The sequence below is a fragment of the Balaenoptera acutorostrata genome, chromosome 2 (genome assembly GCF_949987535.1).
Source record: "Balaenoptera acutorostrata chromosome 2, mBalAcu1.1, whole genome shotgun sequence".
NCBI lineage: Eukaryota > Metazoa > Chordata > Mammalia > Artiodactyla > Balaenopteridae > Balaenoptera > Balaenoptera acutorostrata.
The window spans coordinates 59,025,181-59,052,110 of NC_080065.1; the positions used below are offsets into that span (position 1 = coordinate 59,025,181).

The 26,930-nt window shown below is 38.9% G+C and overlaps 1 protein-coding gene across 4 annotated transcripts in view; it reads left to right on the plus strand.

The window, feature by feature from the left end:
• The window catches only part of NAIP (NLR family apoptosis inhibitory protein), a 39,737-nt gene that overhangs the window by 6,664 nt on the left and 6,143 nt on the right, over positions 1 to 26,930 (plus strand). For 2 of the 4 annotated variants that reach the window (XM_057540813.1, XM_007175959.2), the window contains exons 2-11: positions 1,005 to 1,578; positions 3,313 to 3,412; positions 7,235 to 7,316; positions 8,423 to 8,474; positions 10,250 to 10,369; positions 12,204 to 12,303; positions 18,287 to 18,368; positions 19,578 to 19,632; positions 19,742 to 21,850; positions 26,065 to 26,232. In XM_057540813.1, coding sequence (XP_057396796.1) covers positions 1,008 to 1,578; positions 3,313 to 3,412; positions 7,235 to 7,316; positions 8,423 to 8,474; positions 10,250 to 10,369; positions 12,204 to 12,303; positions 18,287 to 18,368; positions 19,578 to 19,632; positions 19,742 to 21,850; positions 26,065 to 26,232 — 3,439 coding nt within the window. In that variant the 5' untranslated portion in view covers positions 1,005 to 1,007. The remainder of the gene's footprint in view (positions 1 to 1,004; positions 1,579 to 3,312; positions 3,413 to 7,234; positions 7,317 to 8,422; positions 8,475 to 10,249; positions 10,370 to 12,203; positions 12,304 to 18,286; positions 18,369 to 19,577; positions 19,633 to 19,741; positions 21,851 to 26,064; positions 26,233 to 26,930) is intronic. The other 2 variants (XM_028164958.2, XM_007175960.2) reach the window with 2 other exon arrangements.

Genomic DNA, 26,930 nt, shown 5'->3' on the forward strand with positions numbered 1-26,930 from the left:
GTGATAGATCCAGAGCCAGAAGAAGCAGCTAAATGAGTTAAAACAGAAATATGGACAGAGGGGAAGTCAGCCAAGAATAGTGAGGCAAATAAGGAAGGCCTCAGCAGCCAGCCTGGCATCCCTGGTTCTAAATCTCTTTCCCACTTTTCATGGTTTGGGCTGCTTTGGCAAAATGAAAGTACTAAGAAAGAGCCCTAGGCTTCCAAGTCCACCAAGCTTTGGCTGGTTCCTTCTGTAAAAGGAAGGAACATGATACCAGAGGGAGAATTGGGCAGACATTTCTTTTGTTCAGAATGTGACCCTCATCTGATATCCACTAAAGGGACTCTACGGGAGAGGGCATGAAGAGACAACTGAAATGAAGGAGCTCTTCAGTCAAAAAGCCAAGTAACCTTGTGGGCTGATAGAGCTTCCTGAGGAACCATTGCTGAAATGTACTGAACATATTAGTGACAAAGGAGCTCTTTTCCTTGCATTAGGTACTGCCAAATGAAGGGCATGCTTGGGCTTAATCAAGATCTTCAATTAGCTGCAGCCTTTGCAGAAATGTGGGTAGATGGGCAAATTCTAAATCAGCTGAGCTGGATTAAGGCGGGGCACATAAAGCAAAGCTGGTAGAGTGGAAATATCCAACTCCACCTGTAGGTATTAAATGGAATACCTTGTTGATTCTTGAAATGTTGAGAATGCAAGCACGCATCTTTGAACTTGTTATATGATGATATGGGTATCCCCTATTTTATGCCTTTAACTTAAGTGACAATTGATGCTGTGATAAGGGGGTCTCCAACTGTTTGGACTCCATAGGTGACCTTACTGTTGAGGGCAGGATAAAGGTCTGCTGTCACAGACCTACTAGCATATTTACTCTGAATTGGGCTAAATGATGAGCAGAAGATCAATGTTATTCAGAAGAAAAAACGGAAAGAATAAAGGGCTGAAACAAACCTCAGGACTAGTAAACCAGGTGGCGATGTTCATGAACAGTTTCTTCCCCTTTTCAGAAAATGGCCGCCCAGGAGAAAGCTCCTGACGAGAGGATTTCCCAGTTTGATTATGCTTTGCTCCCGGAGCTGTCTGGTCTTCTAGGCATAGATATGCTTCAATATGTAAAGGAAGTAGAAGAAGAGGAGCAGAAAGAACGAGAAAAAATGCAAAAAGGCTTTAATTCCCAAATGCGTAGTGAAGCAAAAAGGTTAAAGACTTTTGTGACCTATGATGACTACAGTGCATGGACACCCCAGGAGATGGCAGCGGCTGGGTTTTATTTCACTGGCATAAAATCTGGGGTTCAGTGCTTCTGCTGTAGCTTAATCCTCTTTGGTACCGGCCCCCAGAGACTCCCCATAGAAGACCATAAGAAGTTCCATCCGGATTGCGAGTTCCTTTTGGGCAAAGATGTTGGTAACATTGCCAAGTATGATATAAGAGTAAAGTATCCAGAGAACAAGTTGAGGAGGGACGACAAAGCAAGATACCAAGAAGAGAAGGCCAGACTCAAATCCTACAAGAAATGGCCATTTTATGCCCAAGGGACAGCCCCAAGGGAGCTCTCAGCTGCTGGCTTTGTCTTTACAGGTAGTTTGAAGTCATTTTCTGAAATATTTTGCTGGAATTAAGTTTAGGTTCCATATTTCAGTTGCAATATTTTGTAAATCTTTCCTCACTTGGTCAATGTGTTATATTAGGTATAAGGTCTCTTTTATTAAAATTCAACTTCAGTAATTTCACTTTAGCTTTATTTTATGTGTAGTACAACATGTCAATTTACCAAAAATATATAAAAAATAAGAAAGTGACTTTTCCTAAAATTTTGGACCTTAGACAATACTTGACTGGATTTCTAAGGCCCTGAAAATAAGCTGTGAGGTCAGCCTGACCCCAGTCTCCTTCTCACCCATCCTCCTTTTGCTGCTCTGAAATGATCTTTCTTTGATTCTTTTAATTGCAGCAGTATTGTAGGGTTTTTGTTTTTGTTTTTGTTTTAACCTTAAAGCTAACTCTAACATATAGGGCAAGTTGCATTTCAGAAAATTGTACTTTGTTTGAATTATCCTAGCCACGCCATAAATGTTATGACAGATCTGAGTGAGAATTGTGATAACAAAAACAGCTATCATTTACTGAGTACCTACTTGATGCTAGGCACGGATTAAGCACTAATACTAACCTGACAAACTTGCCCTTTTCCCCCATTTCACAGTTGACTTCACTGAGGCTCAAAGAGTTTAAGAAATGTGCCTAAGGATAACCAACATGGACCTACTGTATAGCACAGGGAACTCTGCTCAATGTTATATGGCAGGCTGGATGGGAGGGGAGTTTGGGGGACAATGGATACATGCATATGTATGGCTGAGTAGCTTTACTGTGCACCTGAAACTATCACAACATTGTTAATCAGCTGTACTCCAATATAAAATAAAAGTTTTTAAAAAAACAAAATATTTCAATTCATCACAGGTACACTGCATAGTGCTTGGCACACAGTGTATGTTGGATATATGAAATGTTGTTACTATTGTTAAATAATTAATAGCAGAAGCTGAAGATATTCACCTTGATGGTGTTACCCAAGTTCGACCCAAGAAGAAAATTTAAGAGATTTCTGGTATAGAATTCCCCAGATGTCACAGTGTGCTTATCACTTATTTCTTCAAGATGTTATAGTTAATGTCCTAATTGACATAGAGACTGAAGCAGAGTAAAACGCAGAAAAAACGGATCTTTCTGTCGTGTTCAAAAAGGTTGGAGTCTGTAGTTTGATTGTAATTTGCCTACCAGTTTGTGTACCATTTACATCTCAAAATGCCTTAAATCTCAAGTAAGTTTTCTTCTTAGTTTTGAAAGCTAGTGAGTTGATCCCTTTGTAGTTTCCCTAAAAACAGTTGTCAGAAAAGAAAAATATACTTGTCAAATACAAATGTCAAATGTGAAGAAAAAAAAAAAGGAATGTGCCCAAGTTTCCACTGAAATTTCATAGCAAAGCTACAGCTTAGGTCTTCTAACTGCGCTTTACTTCATGAGTACGGGGATTCCTCTGCTTCCCCACTACTTCAGGGGGCATATTGAGTCCAACAGCTTAGAGTTCTGTGTGGGCCACATCTGAGAGGTGGGGTCCCAGGCTTCGGAAATGGTCACTTAGGGCAGTGGGGCTGTGGATGAGGATTCAGCCAGATGAGAGTGTGAGTGGGCAGATGGGATGGAGCGTGTCTCATTCATGCACAGAGCAGTCAACTTCTGGAGACACCCCTTCTGGACCATCCCATGGCGCTGTTGCCGGGCAATCTAAGTGTCTTCCTTCATATGCAGGTAAATGTGACACTGTACAGTGCTTTTCCTGTGGTGGCTGTTTAGGAAATTGGGAAGATGATGATGATCCCTGGAAGGAACATGCCAAGTGGTTCCCCAAGTAAGTAGATAAATATTTTTTGCTTGTAATTTTTTTTTAAGACAAAACAAAACTAAAGGCAAGAGTCACCTTCTCAGAGTAGAACCTTCAGTTTTGATCTTTCTCTCTCCTAAATTGGAACACTCCAGGATTTATTCAAGCAAGAAAGCCCTGATGATATCGTGAAAATTTTTAATTATGTAATTTCAAAATAGTTTCTTACTGTTTTATTATCCAAAATACTAAGATATGTTTTGCCAAGTATAAGTTTCAGGATCTGCCTTAATAAACATGAATAATTTGCATAGGGATGATGTAAAATGGTACATAAAGGAAGTTGGAAAGTAAGACAATGTTTAAAACATTATTACAAATGGTTGCATGCACTGCTGAATATATACCAAATGAAAACATTGTATTTCAAAAACTCAGTAAGAGTTTTGATTATTACAATGGTCTTGAGTTCTCTGCTTAGAAAATGAAGTGTTTTTAAAAATTATTTCTAATGTTACGTTTACTAGTATTTTCTACGTGACTGTATATACCAAATACAGATTCATTCCTTTAACAATTCTTAAAACTTTCATTTTGGAAAATTTCATATACAAGCAGAGAGAACACTTATCAACACATGGCCAAATCTTATTTCATCCATCTCTCACCCACTTCTTCCCCAGAAATAAAAATAACCAACTTATTTTAAAGCAAATCCCAGACATCATATAATGTCACTTGTTGATATTTTAGTATATAACTCTAAAATATAAGAATATTTTAAAGAAACATAACCACAGTATCATTCTGTCTTCTAAAGAGGATTATCAGTAATTCCTCAATAACATCAGATATCTGAGACAGTGTTCAAATGTCCACATCCCCCCAACTCACTTTCTCTTTGCCATTGGTTGATTTGAATCAGGATCCAAACAAGGTCCATACACATTTAGTTGATATATCTCAAGAGTTTTAATTTACAGATTTCCTCCTCCCTGACTTTTTCTTGTCACTTACTCATGAAAGGAGCCATGTAGTCTGTCCTGTAAAACTGCCTACACTCTATGTTTGGCTGAATGTTTCTGTGGTGTCATTTAACATGTTTCTCTACTTCCTGTATTTCCTATAATCTAATAATTGGATCTAGCAGTGTGCTTCAGCTCATAGTTTATTTCTTTAACATATTTGTCATACACCTACCACATGCAAAGAAGTTTCTGGTTGGATCGTAGGCCAACCACAAAACAACTGGGCTGTTCTTTAGGTTTATAAGTCATCTTTCACATGGACAGCCATGCTCACAAAAATGGAAGTATGTCTGATATGTTAAGTGAAAAAAGCAGTATGCAAAATAATGTGTAGTATAAGCCTTTAAAACCATTCAACCTATATATGGACTTGTTTGAAATATATATAGAAAAAGTTAAGAAAATATACAAACCAAACCATCGAACTCTTGAGGTTTGGGTTTGTCAGGAGATGAGGTGGAGAGGGATTTTCATATTTTACTTTGTTCACTTCTATCTTGTTTAAATTCTGGGAAACAAATGTGTATTTCTTTTATGGTTGAAAAGAAAGGGGGTGGCAGGGAGGAAGGGAACAAAGGAGAGAAGGAAGAGGGGGAGAGAGAGAGATGGAGAGGGAGATTGGAAAGGGAGGGGAGCTCTTCCTGACAAGCAGATGAGACAGTTATAGGGATACAGGAAGCCAGATGGTTAAATACTTTGAATGTCATTCTGGTTCCTTGACCAATCAAGAATAGCCACCCAAAAAAAAAGAATAGCCACCCAGCCAATCATACTGAGTGTTGGCAGTGAACCACATGGGTGTGTACCGAGTGAATATCAGCCCTGGCTCTTGGGCACCTGTCGTAGCTGTAGCCTTAGCCAATGCTTCACTTATTCTCATGGCCACAATGCTTAGTGTCACTGGGTTATACACTGGGCAACTCCCAGCAGCACCATTCACATCAACCATCATGTGATGGTCTAACACCAACAAGAGTTGCACATCCTGTCTCGGGTGGCCCTGGTACACCTTCTCTGACGTAGGACTGAGGGAAAGGTGAGAAGCATAGGGAGAAGATGTGAGTCCAGCACTCAGCTCCAGAGGTGGAAGGAGCTAAGGTCTGCTGCTATCAATACAAAGGGCAGGGCAGAGCGCAGAGGCTCACAGATACACAGAGCCGGCCGCTTCCTGACCCCCCGACCCTAGCCACGTTACTGACCCTCTGAGTCTCGTGTGTAAAAATGAAAATGATAATCCATAGCTGGTAGGGTTGTTATAAGGGTGATAAGTAAAGTATATGGAGCAAATGCCTTGTAAAAACTCCTGTGTATTCCATGACCGTTTCACCTTCCACCTGTTTGTCATCATGAGCTTATGCTTAGCCAATGCATTTCAGAGCTGGAATTAGAACTAAGAATTCCCCAGTTTCTTGTTGTTGTGCTCTAACCTTAGCTGTTTGGGCATTAATTTTGGCTTTGTTTGCTGCTTTTATAAACTACGGACACAATGTCTGAGTCTACTCCTACTCTTTAAAACGTAGTACTCAGTGTACTAAATAATTGTAAATAAATAAAATAAGCTGATCTTTATTGTATTTTTTTAAACATGTATATATTTGTAATTTATTTGTTATTTATTTTATTTTTGGCTGCGTTGGGTCTTCATTGCAGTGCACGGGCTTCTCATTGTGGTGGCTTCTCTTGCTGCAGAGCACGGGCTCTGGAGCGCAGACTCAGTAGTTGTAGCTCGCGGGCTCTAGAGCACAGGCTCAGTAGTTGTGGCGCAAGGGCTTAGTTGCTCCACGGCATGTGGGATCTTTGCGGATCAGGGCTCGAACCCGTGTCCCCTGCATTGGCAGGCGGATTCTTAACCACTGTGCCACCAGGGAAGCCCTTTGTTGTATTTTTTTAAAGAAGTAGTATCTATCGAGCACCTTCTCAATCCACACTAAGCATGTGGGGAGGGCCCCGTCCGTCATGTGCTATGTGGATTGTGTACGGATTTGGGTTGCGTACAGGTTTGGGGCGCTCCTCAGAAGGATCTGTACACCTAAAACCTGGGGACCTTAGCTACCCAGAGTGGTGGCCCTGGAGCAATATATGACTCAACTAGTGGAGTTCACTTTCTCATGTCTGTACAAGAGAACAGTGGCAAGATTGATCACTTCCCGTTAGTGGCAGAACTGGGACTAACATTCTGGCCTCCTGACTCTCAGCCCTCATGTTACTATAACATCACTAGAAAGGAATCTTACATTTGAATGAGAGAGATTTTTTTAAAAGTTAACTTAAAAATTGCTTCTGTTTTGTGGAAATGGATGTGTTTTTAAAATGTATTCCATATGCTCTTTTTAAAAAATTCAATTTATTAATTTCCATTGTATTTTTTTACAGAGTAGTGATATATGTTTTTCAGTGGATGAAATTTATTATTGTTATCCTTACTGCCAGTAACTTTCATTTAACCACAGGAACTAGATATAGTCACCATAGTTTAATTTAACAAAAAAAAAACCCCTCCAGTCTATATATTACTGTAAATATGTCTCTTTGATTGAATTATATTTTGTTTCAAGAGAAAAGATAATCTGAAGATTTAGTTTTAAATTATTACACATGTTGTTAATGGAAATAATAATTATATGAGAATAATGATAATTGTCATAAGTTTTGGGGTAAGTTTTTTGACAGTTTTATCAAAGTAAAATAAAATTGAGCAATTTAAAGCATACAATGCAGTAAGTTTTAACAGATGTTCATTGTGTCACTGCAGTTATGTAACGATACAGGACATCTCTATTACAGTATCAGGGTAAATTTTAATTCTGTTTATTAATTATAGATGTGAATTTCTTCAAAGTAAGAAATCCTCAGAGGAAATTACCCGGTATATTCAAAGCTACAAGGGATTTGTTGGCGTCACGGTAATTTACAACAGCAAATTTTTTCTCAAGTTGGCTTTTGAGTACCTAATATCTGAATGAGAAGGGGGCGGCATCACTCTTTTGTCATGGGCTCTCCTTCTTTCTTCTTCCCTTATTTCATTCCCCTACCTCTCATTGGGCAGTTTGAAGAAAAGCATGTTCTCTTGGTCAACTAGAGCCCTTAGAATTTTTTTTCAGGGCTGCCTTTTGATTGGTCTGTCTGCCTTCCTGGTAGTCTTCCCCTCTTTGACTGAGGTCACCTCCCCTAGCTTCCCTTGGCCACCCCCATCTGAGTGCCCGCATAAGACATTCAGACCACTGCACACTACCCACAGTGGGCCTCAGAGCTGGTTACTTTATGCTCTATCGGGAAGGCTTCCCTAGTGACAGGTGATGGGAAAACCCAGCTTAAATTGCTTAGGCAAAAATAGCGAATTTATTGGCTAACACGACTCAGATGAGAACCCTGCAGAAAACATGGCCTGAAAGTGGGGGAGGAGTGTTTCTTCAGAGAGCAATCTGGGTGCAATTTTCAGAGAAGAATCAGTTACTCAATACCTAACCACCCTTCTGAATCCAGTTTCCTTCCTATATCTCATACTTCTCATTAGTCAAAGGACCTCTGTGATATCTTGTTGTAACTTAGCTTTTGAGTTGGATCTCTGGAAAAACCGACCCGGAGACGGCTTCCTGCTGAGTATAAATAAACATTCATAGTTTTTTTTCTTCCCTTTACACTGCATAAAAAATTACAACATTAATAGAAATAACAATTAAAGGAATAATTCTCTAACAACACTGCTACTCAATCCAATGAAACTCTTCATTTGGGGGCAGGGGGTGGAGGAGGGAGTTCTTTTAATTTTTATTCATAGATAGTTGTATGCTCCAAGTCGATAACTTGAATCTTTTAAAATTGAGGTATTGATGCATAATATTTGTTTCAGGTGTACAACACAATGATTCACAATTTTTAAAGGTTATACTCCATTTATAGTTACTATAAAATATTGGATATGTTCCCTGTGCTGTACATTAGATACTTGTAGCTTATTTGTTTTATACATAGTAGTTTGTAGGATAACTTGAGTTTTAATTTTCTTCAGGGAGAACATTTTGTGAATTCCTGGGTCAAGAGAGATTTACCTATGGCTTCAGGTAAAGATTCAGACGTATTTCAAAAAGCTTTGCTTGTTTATTTCTTCTTCTGTTTTTTTTTTTTTCAGCCTAATTTTTTTTAACCCCTCCATTTTTCTCCTCATTTTATGGTACCATAGTAATTTTTTTAAAAAACATTTCATTAGAGATTTCTGGTCTCCTGGAGTAACTTAGTTTTTTAACATAAATGAGCATAGGGAAATATGTCAGGGTTGGGTCCTTGACTGAATTTCCTTTAAAACAATTAAGGTTTCTGGATAAAATGGTTTTGAAAACATTCTTAAACGGATCAGTGTCTGTTAAGAAATTAAATGTGAAATAATAGAAAATAAATATTGGTCTCTGCCCCTAGTTCCTGGCACAGAGCTCCTAAAATCCATGTAATTTCCTAAGTGATAACATCATGAGGTGCATCTCTTGTTCTAATACTGGATCTTTGACGCTGTCCCTGACACAGGGCTCCTAAAATCCTTGTAAACTCCGAAGTGATAAGAACACTGGGAGCATCTTTGATTTCTAATGAGGTGATTCTGGGTGAGCTCCTGGATGGCTTCTGGATGGGAGCTGGTCACTGGAAAGAGCAAGCCATGATTAGAAGCTTGGAATTTTCAGCCCCATCCCCTATTCTTCAGAGCAGGGAGAGGGGTATAAATGGAGTTAATGATCGATCATGCCTGTGTGAGGAAGCCTCCATAAAAATCCCAGTAGTACAGGTTTCCAGGAGCCTTCAGGTACGTGAACACATCCACACTGGGAATGTGACACATTCCAACTCCATGAGGATAGAGGCCCCCAGATCTCACTCTATGAGCCAGTTCATCTGGCTGTTCATCTGTACCCTTGATCATATCCTTTATTAAACAAACATAAGTGTTTCTCTGAGTTCTGTGATCCACTCTAACAAATGAAATGGGGTAGGAGCAGTGTTATGGGATTGAGCCTTTAACCTGTAGGATCTGAGACTACTAAGTAGACAGTGTTGGAACAGAGTTAAATTGTAGGACACCCAGCTGGTGTTGCAGAGAATTGCTTACTGGGAGAAAACCCCCATACATCTTGTATCAGAAGTATCGTGAATGGGACAGTAGTGTGAGAATAAAGGAGACACACAGGAGGAAAAGACTGAGGTTTTTCCAGTACATTAAGTCATATTCCAATTAAAACTCAAGTGACAGCAGGAATCCTGGGGCTAAGTGGAATAATGAAGCAAGCTTTCATCTTAAGGAGTTTCGCAGTATCTAATTTTATTAACATATTTAATAAACATAAGTTGGTTTTCAAATCCTCAAAGGGTGCAGAAGACAGGAACCAAACCCCAGGGGCAGCCCAATGTGGAAGTCTAATAGAAACCACCCCATAGAGTGGACACCCAAAGGGCAAGAAACAAATCTGCCTGCTCTTAAGGGAGCTGCAAGGAAAATTTGTCTTTCTCAAATCTGATACTAACTTGGGGTGGAAGGGAAGCTCCTCTAGCTTTTTCTTGCTTTATCCTGATGCTATATGATGAAAAGATAATTAGAAAATATTTTATTATAAAAAAATTTGAATCTATATAGAAATAAGACCATAGTAAATCCCCACCATGCATCCACCACTCTGCTTCAACATGTGGTCAGTCTGGCCTTGCCTGTTTCTTCTTTTCTAATTCCCTCCTTCAATTATATTGAAGCAAACGCCAAACATATCATTCTGTCTGTAAATGTGAAAGGATAACTCAAACACTGATACTTGCAATATCAAAGCTTGCTGGTCTCACCATATGCTTTTTATTCAAGTGTGTTGCAATGGCAACATCTTTGCTAATGAAGAACTCCGACTGGACTCTTTCAAGAACTGGCCCCAGGCATCCCCTGTGGGAGCTGCAGCTCTGGCCAACGCAGGTTTTTTCTACGTAGGTGAGTCAGCAGTTTGCCCCAAGCTCTTGCCTTGCTGCCCATTTAAACCCCACATACACTTCATGATCCTGGGCTCATATTTAACTAAGCTCAACAATCCCTACTTCTTTTCATTACTCCTTTTTTTAAAAAAAAAAATTATTTATTTATTTAGGCTGCGTCGTGTCTTAGATGCAGCGCATGGGATCTTCATTGTGGCGTGCGGGATCTTTTTTTTTAGTCGCGGCAGGTGGGCTCCCTAGTTGCGGCATGTGGACTTCTTAGTTGTGGCCTGCGTGTGGGATCTAGTTCCCCTACCAGGGATTGAACCCGGGCCCCCTGCATTGGGAGCGCCGAGTCTTACCCACTGGACCGCCAGGGAATTCCCTCATTATTCCTTATATATTCCTTTTCCTTTCTGTGTCAGATGGCCATACCTACCTATAAGAGGAGCTGGGACGTTTAACTTTTTTTCTGGGTAGCAATGTGCCCAGCTGAAAATAGGGGTTTCTGTTACTATGGAAGAATGAGAGATAACTAGGAGTGTGGATAGCGGTTTTTGCCACACACTCCTTGGAAGAGAAAGTAAGGAAATTCCTTTTAATGATTCCTAAGCATGTAGAATCTTCCATCGTTTCATAGTATTCTCTCTTGAGCTGCTGGTCATCAGGGAGTTCCACTCTGTAATACAAAAGAGCAGGCAGGTTCCCCTCAGCTAAACCTCTGCCAGAGGTACAGTAAGGTGAAAGGATATTGTGTCCTTCCTGGGAACTTGCTGGCCTTCTTCAGACCAAACACACATGCTAAGTTACAGTGGAGGTCCATGTGGACCTTTTACAGAGGGGTAAAGTCAAGAATACCACAGAGCAGTACAGAGTAGGGGAATGTAGTGTTCACTCAAACTAACAGACATGTTCCATTGGTAGAAAAAATCTTAATGCCTCACAGTCTTAAGCATTTGGAAAGGCGGTGTTCCACCCTTTCTTCCTGCTCTCTCCATTCTGTCTTCCTCTTGCCAGCCTTCCTCTAGGACCCTCTGTCCAGTGTCCTCACCCTCTTCCTTTTGAACCTCCTCCTCTCCCCACAAATCCTAGGCATCTCACCCTTTCGGGGTCTTGCAAGCTCTAGGACCTCCTATTGTTATCCAGACATAAAGGGAGGTTTCCCTCTGCTCTGGCTTTACAATGCCTACAGGAGTCCAAGAAGAGAAGGAAGATGATGGGTGCTCCGTTTCTAGTTCAATCTTTCGGTAGATCCAAATGCCAATTTCCGTCCAAAGAAACAGAGTCTCACACGAAGACTTGATCCTACTTCTAGTGGGATAAACCTAGCAATAATGCAGTAAGAGGCATTTGATTCTTCACGAACTTACTTACATGAGAGTTGCTATATTTGCTCATACATATTTTCCTGAGCTCCAAATATTTTCTTTCTGATTTATTCATTAAATAAATAACTTACTGAGTGCCTAGTAAGTCCTAGGCACTCTTCTAGGTCCATGAGATTCATTAGGGAGCAAAACAGGAAAAAATCTCTTCCTTCATGGAACTTCAGTTCCACATTCTGATTTGCAAATCTCTTGCTCCATAGAATGAGGAGGGGACAGGGAGAGGGTGTTAATCAGTGCATGGTACAGGTACATAGAAACATTGAATGATACTTGTTCATGACCCCATTGGTGAGAGAAGAGCCCTAAATAGAATATTTCCTCACTGGTGATCCAGTTTGTGACTTTGTCACAAAATCTGATTGAAAGGGCAAGTAGGGTTTTGCTAATAAAGGCCTGGTAGTTATTATGTGTGTCACTTGACAAATACACTGGCCAGTGGCACTGATCAAATTTCCTTACTTCTAGGTAAAAGCGACACCGTCCAGTGTTTTTCCTGTGGAGGATGTTTGTATAAGTTCGAGGAAGGTGATGACCCATTAGAAGGACACACCAAATATTTTCCCAAGTGAGTAGAATGAATGTTTAGTGTCTATGAATCTGGATGTATTGATACTTTAGCAATTTTCCCCTCATTTTATATTCTGATTAAGTCTTTGCCCACCTCTCTGATTCTTACAATGAAGGATGAGTCTTTCTCTCTTTCATGCCCTTGCTTTCATGACCCCTTTCCCATCTAGCCTTCCTCTCACTATAGTGACAGCACAGTTTTGGTTCGATCATTATTTTCACATTACATGTTTACATTATCATGACTTCATAAAGGCGGAGCCTAGTAATAAATAATTTACCTTCCCTCCCTGTACCACTTCCAATTTTTGTAGTAAGTAACAATTGTCTTATTAGTATGTTTGCTTAGTTTTTTGGTTTTTGAGGTGAAATTCACACATAAACTATTTAAAAGTGCACAGTCCAGTGGCATTTAGTACATGCACAATGTTATGCAAGCACCCACTGCTGTCTAATTCCAAAACATTTTCATTATCCCCAAAGAGAACTCTGTACCCATTAAGCAGTCATTCCCTATCTCCCCAGTGCACCCTAGCTCCTTAGAGCTACCAGTTGGCTTTCTGTCTCTATAGATTTACTGTTCTGGATATTTCATGTAAATGGAAGCATGTAATATGACCTTTTGTATTTGGCTTCACTTAGCACAATGTTTTGAGGTTCATCTGTCTTGTAGAATGTATCAGTACTCCATTCTTTTTTATGGCTGAGATATATGTAATTGTATATGTGTATATATATGTATGTATTTCAGTTTCTCCATCTCCTCGCCAACACTTGTTATTTTCCTTTTTAAAAAATATACCCATTTTCTTAGTTTTAAAATGTATTTAGCACCAGTTCATCTTCAAATTCTCCCAAATGTTTAAATCTTCTCTCCGGTCATTCAAACTTGTAAGATAGCCCACCATTTTCATTTTCTTAAAGGAGTCTGTTGTGAAGTCTCTGACCTGCTTCAATATGAACTATTTGTCCTGTAGTCACCCTAGGATCCTGGGATCATTCTTCACGGTCATCCTAGGGATTCCTATTGCCTCTCTCCTGTGTTGTAGCTCCTGTTTCCTGGATCTACTGTCATCCTCTTCTTGGTTTATTCACTCACTTTGTTGTTGTTTTGTTTTGTTTAATTGTGGAATTGGATTATGCCTTTTTATTTTTTTGATTAATTTTTATCAGAGTATAGTTGCTTTACAATATTGTGTTAGTTTCTGCTGTACAGCAAAATGAATCAGCTATACATATACATATATCCCCTCTTTTTTGGATTTCCTTCCCATTTAGGTCACCACAGTGCATTCGATAGAGTTCCTTGTGCTATACAGTATGTTCTCATTAGTTATCTATTTTATACATAGTGTCAATAGTGTATGTGTGTCAATCCCAATCTCCCAGTTCCTCCCACCACCCCCTTCCCCCTTGGTATCCATACATTTGTTCTCTATTCCTTTTTCTGCTTTGCAAATAAAATCATCTATACCATTTTTCTAGATTCCACATGTATGTGTTAATATATGATATTTGTTTTTCTCTTTCTGACTTACTTCACTCTATTCATTCACTTTGGAACACTCCTCCACAGTTCCCTGGGAAAGACTGCATAAGCGATACATGTTTTTAGCTTCCATTTAATGCATATATCTGAATATTTATATATTTTTTCTCACACTCGTTTGGTAGTTTAGCTAGGTATAGAATTCCAGGTTGGAAGTCATTCTAATTCTAAGTTGTACAGACATTGCTATATTTTCTAATAGCTTCCAATACTGCTGTTGAAATTCCATGTCTTTCTGATTCTTAATCCTTTTATTGCAAACTACTTTTTCCCATCCTGGATGCATTTAGGATTTTCTGCTTGTTTCTAGTGTTCTAAAATTTCATGAATAAATGGCTACTTTTTAATATTTATTTTCTGTAGCTCTTTAACCTTTTTTTTTTTTTGGCTTATTTTTCACTCACCAAACTCTTCAAAAATGTTCAACTGTAAGAGAACATTTTTTTGTTTTCACTTTGTAATTAGTAAGTGCTCTTCCAGAAATAAATATTAATACAAACAGGTCTTAAATACTTCCATCTAATTCTAAGATGCTAAAGAGGATACAGTTTTGAAGGTGTTTTGACAGAAGTAGTTGTGTTTTTTTCTTTCTTATTTGGATTTAGTATTTTGTAAATTTTTAAACAGTGGGGATATTCTTCTTAATTCTTGGAAAAATAAGCTAGGATGCAGTCTAATTTTATTTAGAACCTCTTCTGGACTCTATCAACTCCCTTTTTGTATGGCTTTTTATTTTTCCTCTGCCTTTTTTGTTTGTTTGTTTTGTGGTTATTGTTGTTGTTTTTGTTTTTTGGTGCTCCATGTGAGGCTCAAATCTTCTGCCTCTTTTTTAAAATCACAAACTACGATGCATTTAAAGGAGTACCTAAAATATTTATGTATGATTTAAAGGACAATTAACAAAGAAACTAAAGTTAAGAAATTGAATATTATCAAGTCCTTAGAATGCTACTGTGTGCCCACCTTCCCAATTCTGATTATATCCTTGTCCCTCCAATTCAGAGGTAAACATGATCCTAAAATTTGGGTTAATTTTTCCTTCTTCTCCTAATGGTTTCACCAACTACATGTGTATCATTAAACACATTTAACCTTGCCTATTCTTGAAGTTCAAATAAATGGAAGCATACTGCATGGTTCTTCTGTGATGACTGACTTATTTTACTCAAACTTTACACAAAGTTTTTGAGACTCATTCATAATTATGTATAGAGTTGTAGTTCACTTGTTCTCATTGCTATATAGTATATTGTTTTATGAATATATAATTTATCCATTCTATTCTCGATTCAACATCTGGGTTGTTTTCAGAGTGTTGCAATTCAAATAATGCCACTATGAACCCTCTTGTACATAATTCCCAGTACTCATATGTGTTTCTCCAGGATGCATAACCAACCATGGAATTGCAGTGTAATAGGGTTTGCACATATTCAACTTTACTAGATTATGCAAAACTTTTTTTTAAATTAATTAATTAATTAATTAATTAATTTATGGCTGTGTTGGGTCTTCGTTTCTGTGCGAGGGCTTTCTCTAGTTGTGGCAAGTGGGGGCCACTCTTCATCGCGGTGCGCGGGCCTCTCACTATCGCGGCCTCTCTTGTTGCGGAGCACAGGCTCCAGACGCGCAGGCTCAGTAATTGTGGCTCAGGGGCCCAGCTGCTCTGCGGCATGTGGGATCTTCCCAGACCGGGGCTTGAACTCGTGTCCCCTGCATTAGCAGGCAGATTCTCAACCACTGTGCCACCAGGGAAGCCCACAAAACTTTTTTTAAAGTGGTTGTACTGATTTATATTCTCACTAGCATAGATGTTTCCATTCTGTCTGCTTCCTCACTAATTTAGTATTGCCCAAATTTTAATTTTGGTCAATCTAATTACTAGTAATGTTGAGCATATTTTCATATTTTCCCAAACAGTTTCCTTGTTCTTTTTCTTCAGGACCATATCTTGGCTATTCTTTGCCCTTTCCTCTTTCATATTCAGAGAATATATGAAATGTCCCTCTTTATCTCTCATAGTACTCCTTATTCTTAAGTCTTTATCTGATATTAATATATGTAGCCACTCCAGCTTTTGTATAGTTTTTACATGATACTACCTTTTTAAAAATCGTTTTACTGTTTTTTTTTTTTGGCCACGCTGCGTGGCTTGAGGGACCTTAGTTCCCCGACCAGGGATTGAACCCAGAGAGCATCGAGTCCTAACCACTGGACCACCATGGAATTCCCGAAATCATTTTACTTTTAATCTATGACTTTATATTTATGACTTTATATTTAAAGTGAGTTTCTTGTAGGCAACATAGTTGGGTCTTGCTTTTTTTTAACAGTCTGACAATATCTTTCTTTTTTGTTGTTGTTGTTTGTTTTTGTTTGTTTGAGTTTTTTTGGCCATATTGCCAGCTCATGGGATCTTAGTTCCCTGACCAGGGATCTAACCTGGGCCCCTGGCTGTGAGAGCTCAGAGTCCTAACCACTGGACCCCCAAGAAATTCCCCAATATCTGTTTTCTAATGGAAGTGTTTAGAACATTTACATTTAATATAATTATTAATATGGTTGGATTTAAATCTACTATTTTGCTATTTGTCTTCTATTTATCCCATATCTTCTTTGTTTCTTCTTCTTTTCCTGACTTGCATTTGAGTATTTTTTAGTATTCCATTTTATCTCTATTGTTGGCTTTTTAGATGTACATCTTTATCTTTTTAGTACCTGCTCTAGAATCTACATAATGCATATTTAACACATCACAGTCATGTTCAAATAATATTATCACAGTTGACATATAATGTATGAACCATATAACAGTATACTTCTATTTTCCCCTTCCTATTGTGATTTTGTTTTCATACATTTTTACATCACATATATTCTAAATCTCACAATATAGTGTTATATCTTTGCTTTAAAAATTATCTTTTAAATACATTTTAAAAAGAGAAAAAACGTATTTCTTATTTACCCATTGAGTTACCATCCCTGGCACACTTCATTCCTTTGGGTAGAACCAAGTTTCCATCTGTTATCATTTTCCTTTTAACTGAAGAACTTCCTTTAACATTTCTTGTAGTGCTGGTCTGCTGGCAACTAACTATACTGGCTTTACTTGTATGAAAATGCCTGTATGTTACCTTCCTTCAGAGTCCTTTTCCTTGATGGGTCTATCTGCATAGTGACCTTGGACAGAAGCATTTGAAGTCCTACTAGCTATTTTCCTGTAGCTACCCTTCTATTCCTGGGCTCATCTTCAAGTAAGAAGATAAAAATGATGTGTCCTCTTGCTTTATCTCCTGCTTTCCTGTAATTCAGCAGCATAAAAATAAACCAAGATAGTTGTTTCTAGTTTTATCATTTACCTACTGACATTTATAGTTCTCACCTATCCAAGTTAATGATTGTGGGTAGAGCTCTTTAGAATTTTCTTCCTTGGTTCTTCAGGCAGACATCATACCTGAATTTAGAAGGTATTTTATGTTCCAGTTTCATGATGTCTAGCAAATTGTTTTTAGAGAGTATGTTTATGGCCATTCTTTAGTCTTCATATTGATGGAGTTTTTTTCTAAAATAAACTTTTTATTTGGGAATAATTTTCGACTTAGAGAAAAGGTGAAAAGATAATACAGAGAGTTCCTATATTCCCACACCCAGTTTCCTCTAATACTAACACCTTATTATTATCCTGGTACATTTGTTAAAATTTAAAAACCAACACTGGTACATTGCTATCAACTCCAGATGTTATACGTATTTCACCGTTTTTTCTACTAATGTCCTTTTTGTTGTCATTATTCCAGAATCCATAGATAAAGCTGTCTTCTCTCTTTTTTTTTCCTTTAGCTTCATTTTAGTTGGTTTCATGGATGAGTGTTAAATATGCTCCCATTCCACCAAATTGGCTGGTTATGCCCACCATTACTTTATGAACCATTTATATCTCTACTGCTGAGATTTACAGTCTACATGTCTTGTTTGATAAAGACACTGACAGAATCACTGGAAATGTTAATTTTATACTTAATTTTTGCCACTAAAACTCTAACAGTGTTTTTGAAAACCTAATGCAAATGCTTAATTGCATACAACTATTTTTTTAATTAATTAATTAATTTATTTATTTTTGGCTGCGTTGGGTCTTCGTTGCTGCGTGCAGGCTTCTCATCGCAGTATCTTGTTGCGGAGCACAGGCTCTAGGTGCGCAGGTTTCAGTAGTTGTGGCATGTGGGCTCAGTAGTTGTGGCTCACAGGCTCTAGGGCTCACAGGCTCAGTAGTTGTGGCGCATGGACCTAGTTGCTCCGCAGCATGTGGGATCTTCCCAGACCAGGGCTCGAACCCGTGTCCCCTGCATTGGCAGGCGGATTCTTAAACACTGCGCCACCAGGGAAGTCCCATACAATTATTTTTATAACTTTTAACTTTTGTGCTTAGTTGTCAGTTTCTCCAAAATATGAAGTGCTCTGCAGAAGTAATTCCAGACCTTCAGAGCCATGGTGAACTTTCTGACTTAACGGTATGAACACCACCTTGTTTATTTTCAGAGCGTGTGATCATGTGATTAAAAACTGTTTTTGAACAGGAACTGCTCATCATAAAAAAAATAAATAAATGAATTCTACAAATATCTGTTAAGCACCGATCATGTGCCAGTTGCAGATGGGGATGCTACAATAAACAAAACATAATACCTAGTTTCATGAAATGTAGAGTCAATCCCTTCTACTTTGAGGCCCAGACTCGTTTGGACCTAAAAGTTGATTAGCGTCCAGCCTACCTGGATTCCATCTGTGATCATCATTTGGAGGACAGTAAGGTCTGACTTGGTAGTTGGCCTTTCTCAAAGCTGGGGAGATATGTTTCTTTTACAACAGCAAGCAACCAACCAAATCAAAAATACAGATTAATAGGTTGACCCCTTTTTAAACTGAGAAATTCTACATAGTTCTCTAGGAGATTAGCCACTGCCAATTTAATACACACACACCCCTTATTTGAGGCTGTATGTTAGGTGTATTATGTTCATCATCCCCCAAAAAGAAAACAAGGTAATTTGTCGTTCACTTGATTCATCTTTGCTCATCCCCCCACCTCCTTTAAATAGCTTATTTTTAAAAAATATTTATTTATTATTTATTTTTTATTTATTATGGCTGTGCCGGATCTTAGTTGTGGCATGTGGGATCTTTTAGTTGTGGCACGGAGGCTCATAGTTGTGGCATGTGGACTCTTAGTTGCGGCATGCATGCAGGATCTAGTTCCCCTACCAGGGATGGAACCCAGGCCCCCTGCACTGGAAGCTGGAGTCTTACCCACTGGACAACCAGGGGAGCCCCTTAAATAGCTTATTTTTAAAGGAAGAAACATAACCTTCCTATATCCCAGGTATGTAATATTTAAAAAACTGTTGATAACTAAGATCAGAAGTTGCACCTAATGATTTCTGGAGGGTCCGTCTTGCTCTAGACACTGTGATTCTAACCACCTGGACGGTAATCACGGCCCAAGTCACCCATGGAATGAACTGTTTGGATATCACCCAGGAGCACACGCTTGCGTGTGTTTGCAGATCACTTATTGTTTCATATTTGTAGCACTCCTCCCTGCAACTGGCATAAATACTTGAGGGTGGGTTGGGTTTAGAAAATGTCTGGTCCCTAATTGTAATTCAAAGCCCCACCCTCTTATACAAATGTTGATTTAATAGAGGATTTTCTTTTCAAAGGAAACTACAAGTGAAGGCAATCTTGAAGAGTCAGCAGTGAGTTCTGTAGTGCCAGGTAAGGATCTGGAAGTAGCACATGGGATTATATGAATGTGTACATATATTTCTACGTAGGGGATTTTAAAAGAGTATTTATAACTGTGCCTCCTTGCTTTTCTCCACAGAGGTGGCCCATGGTGAAGCCCAGTGGCTTCAGGAGGCAAAGAGTCTAAGTGAGCGCCTGAGAAAAGCCTACACCAGTGCCCCTTTCTCCCACATGTCTTTGCTTGAGGTCTCTTCCTGTCCAGCCACCGATCAGCTGCTGAGTTGTGATCTGTCCCTTGCTTCAAAACACATCATCAGTACTGTGCAGGAGCCTGTGGTGTTGCCTGAGGTCTTTGCTAACTTGAACTCTGTCGTGTGTGTGGAGGGTGAAGCTGGTAGTGGAAAGACGGTCCTCCTGAAGAAAGTAGCTCTTCTATGGGCATCAGGATGCTGTCCCTTGTTACACAGGTTCCAGCTGGTTTTCTACGTCTCCCTTGGCTCTACCAGACTGGACCAGGGGCTGGCCAATGTCATTTGTGACCAGCTCCTAGAGACAGAAGGATCTGTTACTGAAATGGGTCTGAGGAACATCATCCAGCAGTTAAAGAACCAGGTGTTATTCCTTTTGGATGACTACAAAGAGATGGGCTCAATCCCCCAAATCATACAGAGGATGATTCAAAAAAACCATTTGTCAAGGACCTGCTTATTGATTGCTGTCCATACAAACAGGGCCAAGGACATCCGCCGATACCTAGATACAATTCTAGAGATCAAAGCATTTCCCTTCTGTAACACCATCTATATATTACGGAAGCTCTTTCCAGACAATTTGACCCGTCTGCGAAAGTTTATGATTGACTTTAGAATGAATGAAACATTGCTGGGAATTCAGAAAACTCCCTTCGTCGTAGCAGCAATCTGTGCTAATTGGCTTCGGTATCCTCTTTGTCAGTCCTTTGATGATGTGGCTGTTTTCAGGTCCTATATAGAATGCCTTTTCTTAAAGCACAAAACTGCAGCTGATCTTCTCAAAGCAACTGTGTCCTCCTGTGGCGAGCTGGCCTTGAAAGGGTTTTTTTCATCTTGCTTTGAGTTTAGTGATGATGATCTCATAGAAGTAGGGATTGGTGAAGATGAAGATCTAGCCATGTACCTGATGAGCAAATTCACAGCCCAGAGACTGAGGCCAGTCTATCAGTTTTTGAATGCTGCATTCCAAGAATTTCTCGCTGGGATGAGGCTGACTGAACTCCTGGATTCAGATAGGCAAGAGGATCAAGATTCGGGACTTCGTTATTTGAAACAAATTAACTCAACCATGATGGCTATAGGTCCCTATGAAAATTTTTTGAACTATGTCTCTTGCCACCCTTCAACAAAGGCAGGGCCAACAGTTGTATCCCAATTGCTTCTTTTGGTGGATAATCAAGAGACACTGGAGAATATATCTGAAAATGATGACTACCTGAAGCATCATCCAGAGATTTCAGAGAAGATGCAGTTTCTCAGGGTGTTGTGGCAGTACTCTCCAGAAGATTACCTTTCACTGGTTTCAAAACATTTATTGGCTCTGGCTGTAAAAATTGCTTATCGAAGCAACACTGTTGCTGCCTGTTCTCCATTTATTTTGCAGTTCCTTCGAGGGAGAACCCTGTCTTTGAGTGTGCTTAAGTTACCGTATTTTTTTGACCACCCAGAAAGCCTGTTATTGTTGGGGAGCATCCGGGTCTCCATAAGAGGAAATAGGTTACCCAAATCAGATTTTTCATTCCTGGAAAAAAGTTTTGACAAATCCCAGGCACCAACTATAGATCAGGACTATGCTTCTGCCTTTGAACTTGAGAGTGAATGGAAGCAGAATTTAGTTGAAAAACAGGAAACCATGAACCGTTTTCTGAACATGCAACTCAAGGCACCAGCAGATATCAGCACTGGCTATTGGAACCTTTCTCCAAAGCAGTACAAGATTCCCCTTTTGGAAGTTCGTGTGACTGGTACTGATGCTGTGGATCAGGAGATGCTAAGATTTCTAATGAAAGTTTTCTCAGCTTCACAGCGCATTGAACTCCACTTGACCAGCAGCGGGGGTTTTATTGAAAGCATCCGCCCAGCTCTTGAGCAGTATAAGGCCTCGTTCACCAAGTGCTCCATAAGCCAATTTGAGCTGAGTGCAGTAGAACAGGAATTGCTTCTCACTCTGCCTTCCCTAGAATCTCTTGAAGTCTCAGAGACAACCCATCTACAAGGTAAACCTGCACCTGTTTTAGATGACTGTGAGGATGTGTACTTTTATCTTCTCACTCTTAGTTTTAGGTGGATGAAAACTTCTGGAAGTGTGAGACCATAAATCCTTGCTGATTGAACAGATATAAAGTAAATCTTTACTAACTTATTTCTGTCAGTAATATGAATTAGTGAAAGGCTTCCAAATAACAGAATGGCTTTCAAACTCTGATAAAAATAATAAAATGACTAATGAAGTCTCTTAATAAACAAATGACTTGTTATTAGTAAAAGAATGATCTATATGTAAATGATGCTTGAGAATTACCCTCATCCCACCTGCTTCATGGAAGAAAGGGCTTGTACTCTGGGACATAAACAAGTGGGAAGTAGTACCTCCCAGTTATTTGTGTCTCCTTTCACTTGTCTAAGCAGTGTTTGAGAGTTTTCAGTGTAGACTTTATCATCTTTCATTAAATTTATTCCTAGGTACTTGTGTTTTTGATACTCTTGTAAATGGTATTTCAATTTTTTCATTTTCTGATTGTTGCTAGTACGGGTTTGATTTTCAGCAGTTTGTTAAATGCCTAGAAGTGCTTTGCTTTGTATCTATCTTACTTGAGGGTCACTGAACATTTTTTTGCATCTGTGGGTTGATACTTATCATCAAATTTAGAAAAATTTTGTTTTTTCAAATATTTTTTATCATGGTAAAACATACATGAAACTTTAAAAGCATTTTTCAGTATACAATTCAGTGGCATTAAGTACAATTACAGTGTTGTGCAACCATCACCACTGTCCACTTCCAGAACCTTTTCATCATCCCAAACTCTGTACCTATTAAACAATAACTCCTGCTTCTCCCCAGCTGCTGATGTCTCTACGAATTTGTCTATTCTATTTCACGTAAGTGAATCCATACAATATTTTGTCCTTTTGTGTCTGGCTTCTTTCACGTTTTTAAGGTTCATCCATGTTGTAGCATGTGTCAGAACTTCGCTACTTTTATAGCTGAATAATATTTCATTGTATGTATATATCACATTTTAAATCAATTCATCTGTTGATGGACACTTGCACTGTTTATTCTGGCTAAAGTTGCCATGAACATGGGTGCACAAATATTACTTTGAGACCCTACTTTCAATTCTTTTGGATATATACCCAGAAGTGGAATTATTGGATATTAATGATAGTAATTCTAATTTTCAAGGAAACGCCAAACTGTTTTCCACGCTGGCTGCAGCATTTTTCATTCCTACAAGCAATGTACAAGGGCTCCAGTTTCTTCACATCCTCAATGCTTTTTTGTTTTTTTTAAATCAGAGACATCCTAATAGGTGTGAAATTGTATCTCATGTTGGTTTTGATTTGCATTTTCCTAATGACTAATGCTGTTGAGCATCTTTTCATGTGCTTATTGGCTGTTAGTGTGTCTTTTTTGGAGACAGTCTATTAAATCCTTTTGCCCATTTAAAAAAATTGAAGTGTAGTTTATTTACAATTTTGTGTTAGTTTCTGATGTACAGCAAAGTGATTCAGATTGTGTGTGTGTGTGTGTGTGTATATATATATATATATAAACTTTTTCAGATTCTTTACCATTATAGATCATTACGAGATATTGAATATAGTTCCCTGTGTTATACTGTAGGCCCTTGTTTATTTTATACATAGTAGTCTATATCTGTTAATCTCAAACTCCTAATTTATCCCTCCCTCCCTCCCCTTTCCCCTTTGGTAACCATAAGTTTTTTTCTATGTCTGTGAGTCTATTTCTGTTTTGTAAATAAGTTCATTTGTATCACTTTTTTAGATTCCATGTAGAAGTGATATCATATGATATTTGTCTTTCTGTCTGACTTACTTCATTTAGTATGATAATCTCCAGGTCCATCCATGTAGCTGCAAATGGCATTATTTCATTCTTTTTTATGGCTGAGTAATATTCCGTTGTGTGTGTGCATCACATCCTCTTTATCCAGTCATCTGTTGATGGACATTTAGGTTGCTTCCATGTCTTGGCTATTGTAAATAGTACTGCTGTGAACACTGTGGTGCACGTACCCTTTCAAACCATGGTTTTCTCCTGATACATCCCCAGGAGTGGGATCGCTGGATCATATGGTAACTCTATTTTTAGTTTAGTTTTTTTTTTTTTTTGGCTGCGTTTGGTCTTCATTGCTGCGTGCAGCCTTTCTCTATTTGCAGTGTGCGGGCCTCTCATTGTGGTGGCTTCTCTTGTTGTGGAGCACGGGCTCTAGGAGCGCGGGCTTCAGTAGTTGTGGCTCGCAGGCTCTAGAGCGCAGGCTCAGTAGTTGTGGTGCACAGGCTTAGTTGCTCCATGGCATGTGGGGTCTTCCTGGACCAGGGATTGAACCCATGCCCCCTGCATTGGCAGGCGGATTCTTAACCACTGCGCCACCAGGGAAGTCCCTATTTTTAGTTTTTTAAAGAACCTCTTTACCGTTTTCCATAGTGGCTGCACCAATTTACATTCCCACCAACAGTGTAGGAGGGTTTCCTTTTTTCCACATCCTCTCCAGCATTTATTTTTGGAGACTTTTTTTTTTTTTAATTTTATTTATTTATTTATTTTTGGCTGCGTTGGGTCTTCGTTGCTGCGCGCTGGCTGCTCTTCATTGCGGTGCATGGTCTTCTCATTGCGGTGGCTTCTCTTGTTGCAGAGCACAGGCTCTAGGTGTGTGGGCTCCAGTAGTTGTGGCACGCAGGTTCAGTAGTTGTGGCTCGTGGGCTCTAGAGCACAGGCTCAGTAGTTGTGGTGCACGGGCTTAGTTGCTCTGTGGCATGTGGGATCTTCCTGGACCAAGGCTTGAACCCGTGTCCCCTGCATTGGCAGGCAGATTCTTAACCATTGCACCACCAGGGAAGTCCCTATTTGTAGACTTTTTCATGATAGCCATTCTGACCATTGTCAGGTGATACCTCATAGTTTTGATTTGCATTTCTCTAATAATTAGCAATGTTGAGCATCTTATGTGCTTGTTAGCCATCTGTATGTCTTCTTTGGAGAAATGTCTCTTTAGGTCTCCTGCCCATTTTGTGATTGGGTTGTTTGTTCCTTTGTCCATTTTTTAAATTGTGTTGTCTTTTTGTTTTGAGTTATAGGAGTTCTTTGTATAATTAAATCTTTATTGGACACTTGGTTTTAAAATATTTTGTCCTGTAGATTGCCCTTTTCACTGTCTCAATAATGTACTTCAATCTGTAAAGTCTCAAATTTCAATGAAGTCCAATTTGTTTGTTTTTCTTTTGTGCTAGTGCTCTTGGTAGCATATCTAAGAATCTATTGTCAAATCCAAGGTCATGAAGATTTATTCCTGTTTTCTTCTAAGAGTTGTATGGTTTTAGCTCTTATATTTAGGTTGTTGATTCATTTTGAGCCAATTCTGTATATGGTAGTGGGAGGTAAGGGTCCAACTTCTTCGCATGGAGAAATTCAGTTGTCCCACCCCCATTTGCTGAGATGTCTTTGTGAATCCAGAGTGTAGTACAGGGCTTCTCATATAGTAGATGAGAAATAAAATTTTGCCTGCCATATCAGTAAACAAAGGATGTTGTAGCTATCAGCAATTGCAGCCACCCCCGCTAGTGAGCCCTGCGGAAACTCAGGAAGGAAACAAAGAATACCTGCCATCTAACAGTCATCAGACTGCAGCCACCCCAAAGGGTGCAGCTTGAAGAAACTCAGGATGTGAAAGCACAGGATACTGGCCCCAGATAGCTGAGGTGCATATCAAAAGAATGATTTTAGTGACCCCAGACTCTTACATCTTCCCATACATAGAAAAGTGCTAAATTCCTTGAGATATCTAGTTTTCTTTTATTAACAGTCATCTTTTGTTCTGACTACCTGCCTTTGTTGCAAAACGCCTATATATCCTAGCTCCCCGCCTCACCTCCTTGGAGCAGTTTTCTCAGGATTACTTGAGCTGCTGCCTCCCAGACTTGAAGTCCTAAGAATGTCCACCGAATAAAACATAACTCAAAACTTTTAGGTTGTGCATATTTTTTTTTTACTTGACATAGATAATCAGTAAATGCTGCAGAAAGCATTATCTTCATATATGTACTTTCTAAAAAGGAAGTCTTATGGTATGTGAAAGGTTTTCATTTGAAATATGAAAACAGTTTGATGAATCAAATGACAGTTTGAAATATTCCATTTGGAACTCTTTAGATTAATAATGGGAAACTGTGTGCTACTTTCTAGATCAACTCTTTCTTAGTTTGGACAAGTTCTTGTGCCTGAAAGAACTGTCTGTGAATCTGGATGATAAACGAGATGTTTTTTCAGTCATTCCTGAAGAATTCCTAAATCTCCACCATATGGAGAAATTATTGATCCGAATTTTAGCTGAATACGGTCCTTCCAAACTAGGTAAGTGTGGCACTTTGATTTACTTGTTTTTATATCACTTGGAAAACCTACTTGGCCAATAATTTATTTAAGTTAAAGCTTCTGTGGATCTGAGGGTGTAGCCTGTATCCAAGGTAAATTGTGGGACTAGCACTTGTTGTCATTAAAAAATGACAGCTATTTGTAATTATTGAGCTGTTACTACATGGTAGGAATTGTTCTAAGCACTTTATAAATATTAACTCATTTAACCTTCATACCCATTCTACAAGGTAAATACTGTTATATTCTCATTTTTACAGTTGGGGAAATGGAGTTATAGAGGTTAAGTATTGATAATTTACTCAAGGTCACCCAGATAAGAAAATGGTAAATTTGCAATTAAACACAGGAATTCTGACTATTAAGTCTGACCTGTTAACCAGTGGTATATACTGCCTCTCCAAAAATAGTTTGTAGAGTTCTTTTATTTTGTTTTTGTTCAAGTTGCTCTTACATTGCAACTTAGAGATCTGCCAGGTAAGAGGGAAGGAAATCTGATGATTGGTAGTAATCAGAAGCCTTTCCCTGTTTCTCATCAGCCTATTCTCATGGTTGATGAACAACCTGTACAGCTATCTTTCTTAAATATATCATTTAGCAAAATGACTTAGGTATCATCAATTCCTTAGTTTAGTAAAGACTAAACACTAAAGACTAAAAAAAGGTAAATCTCTACT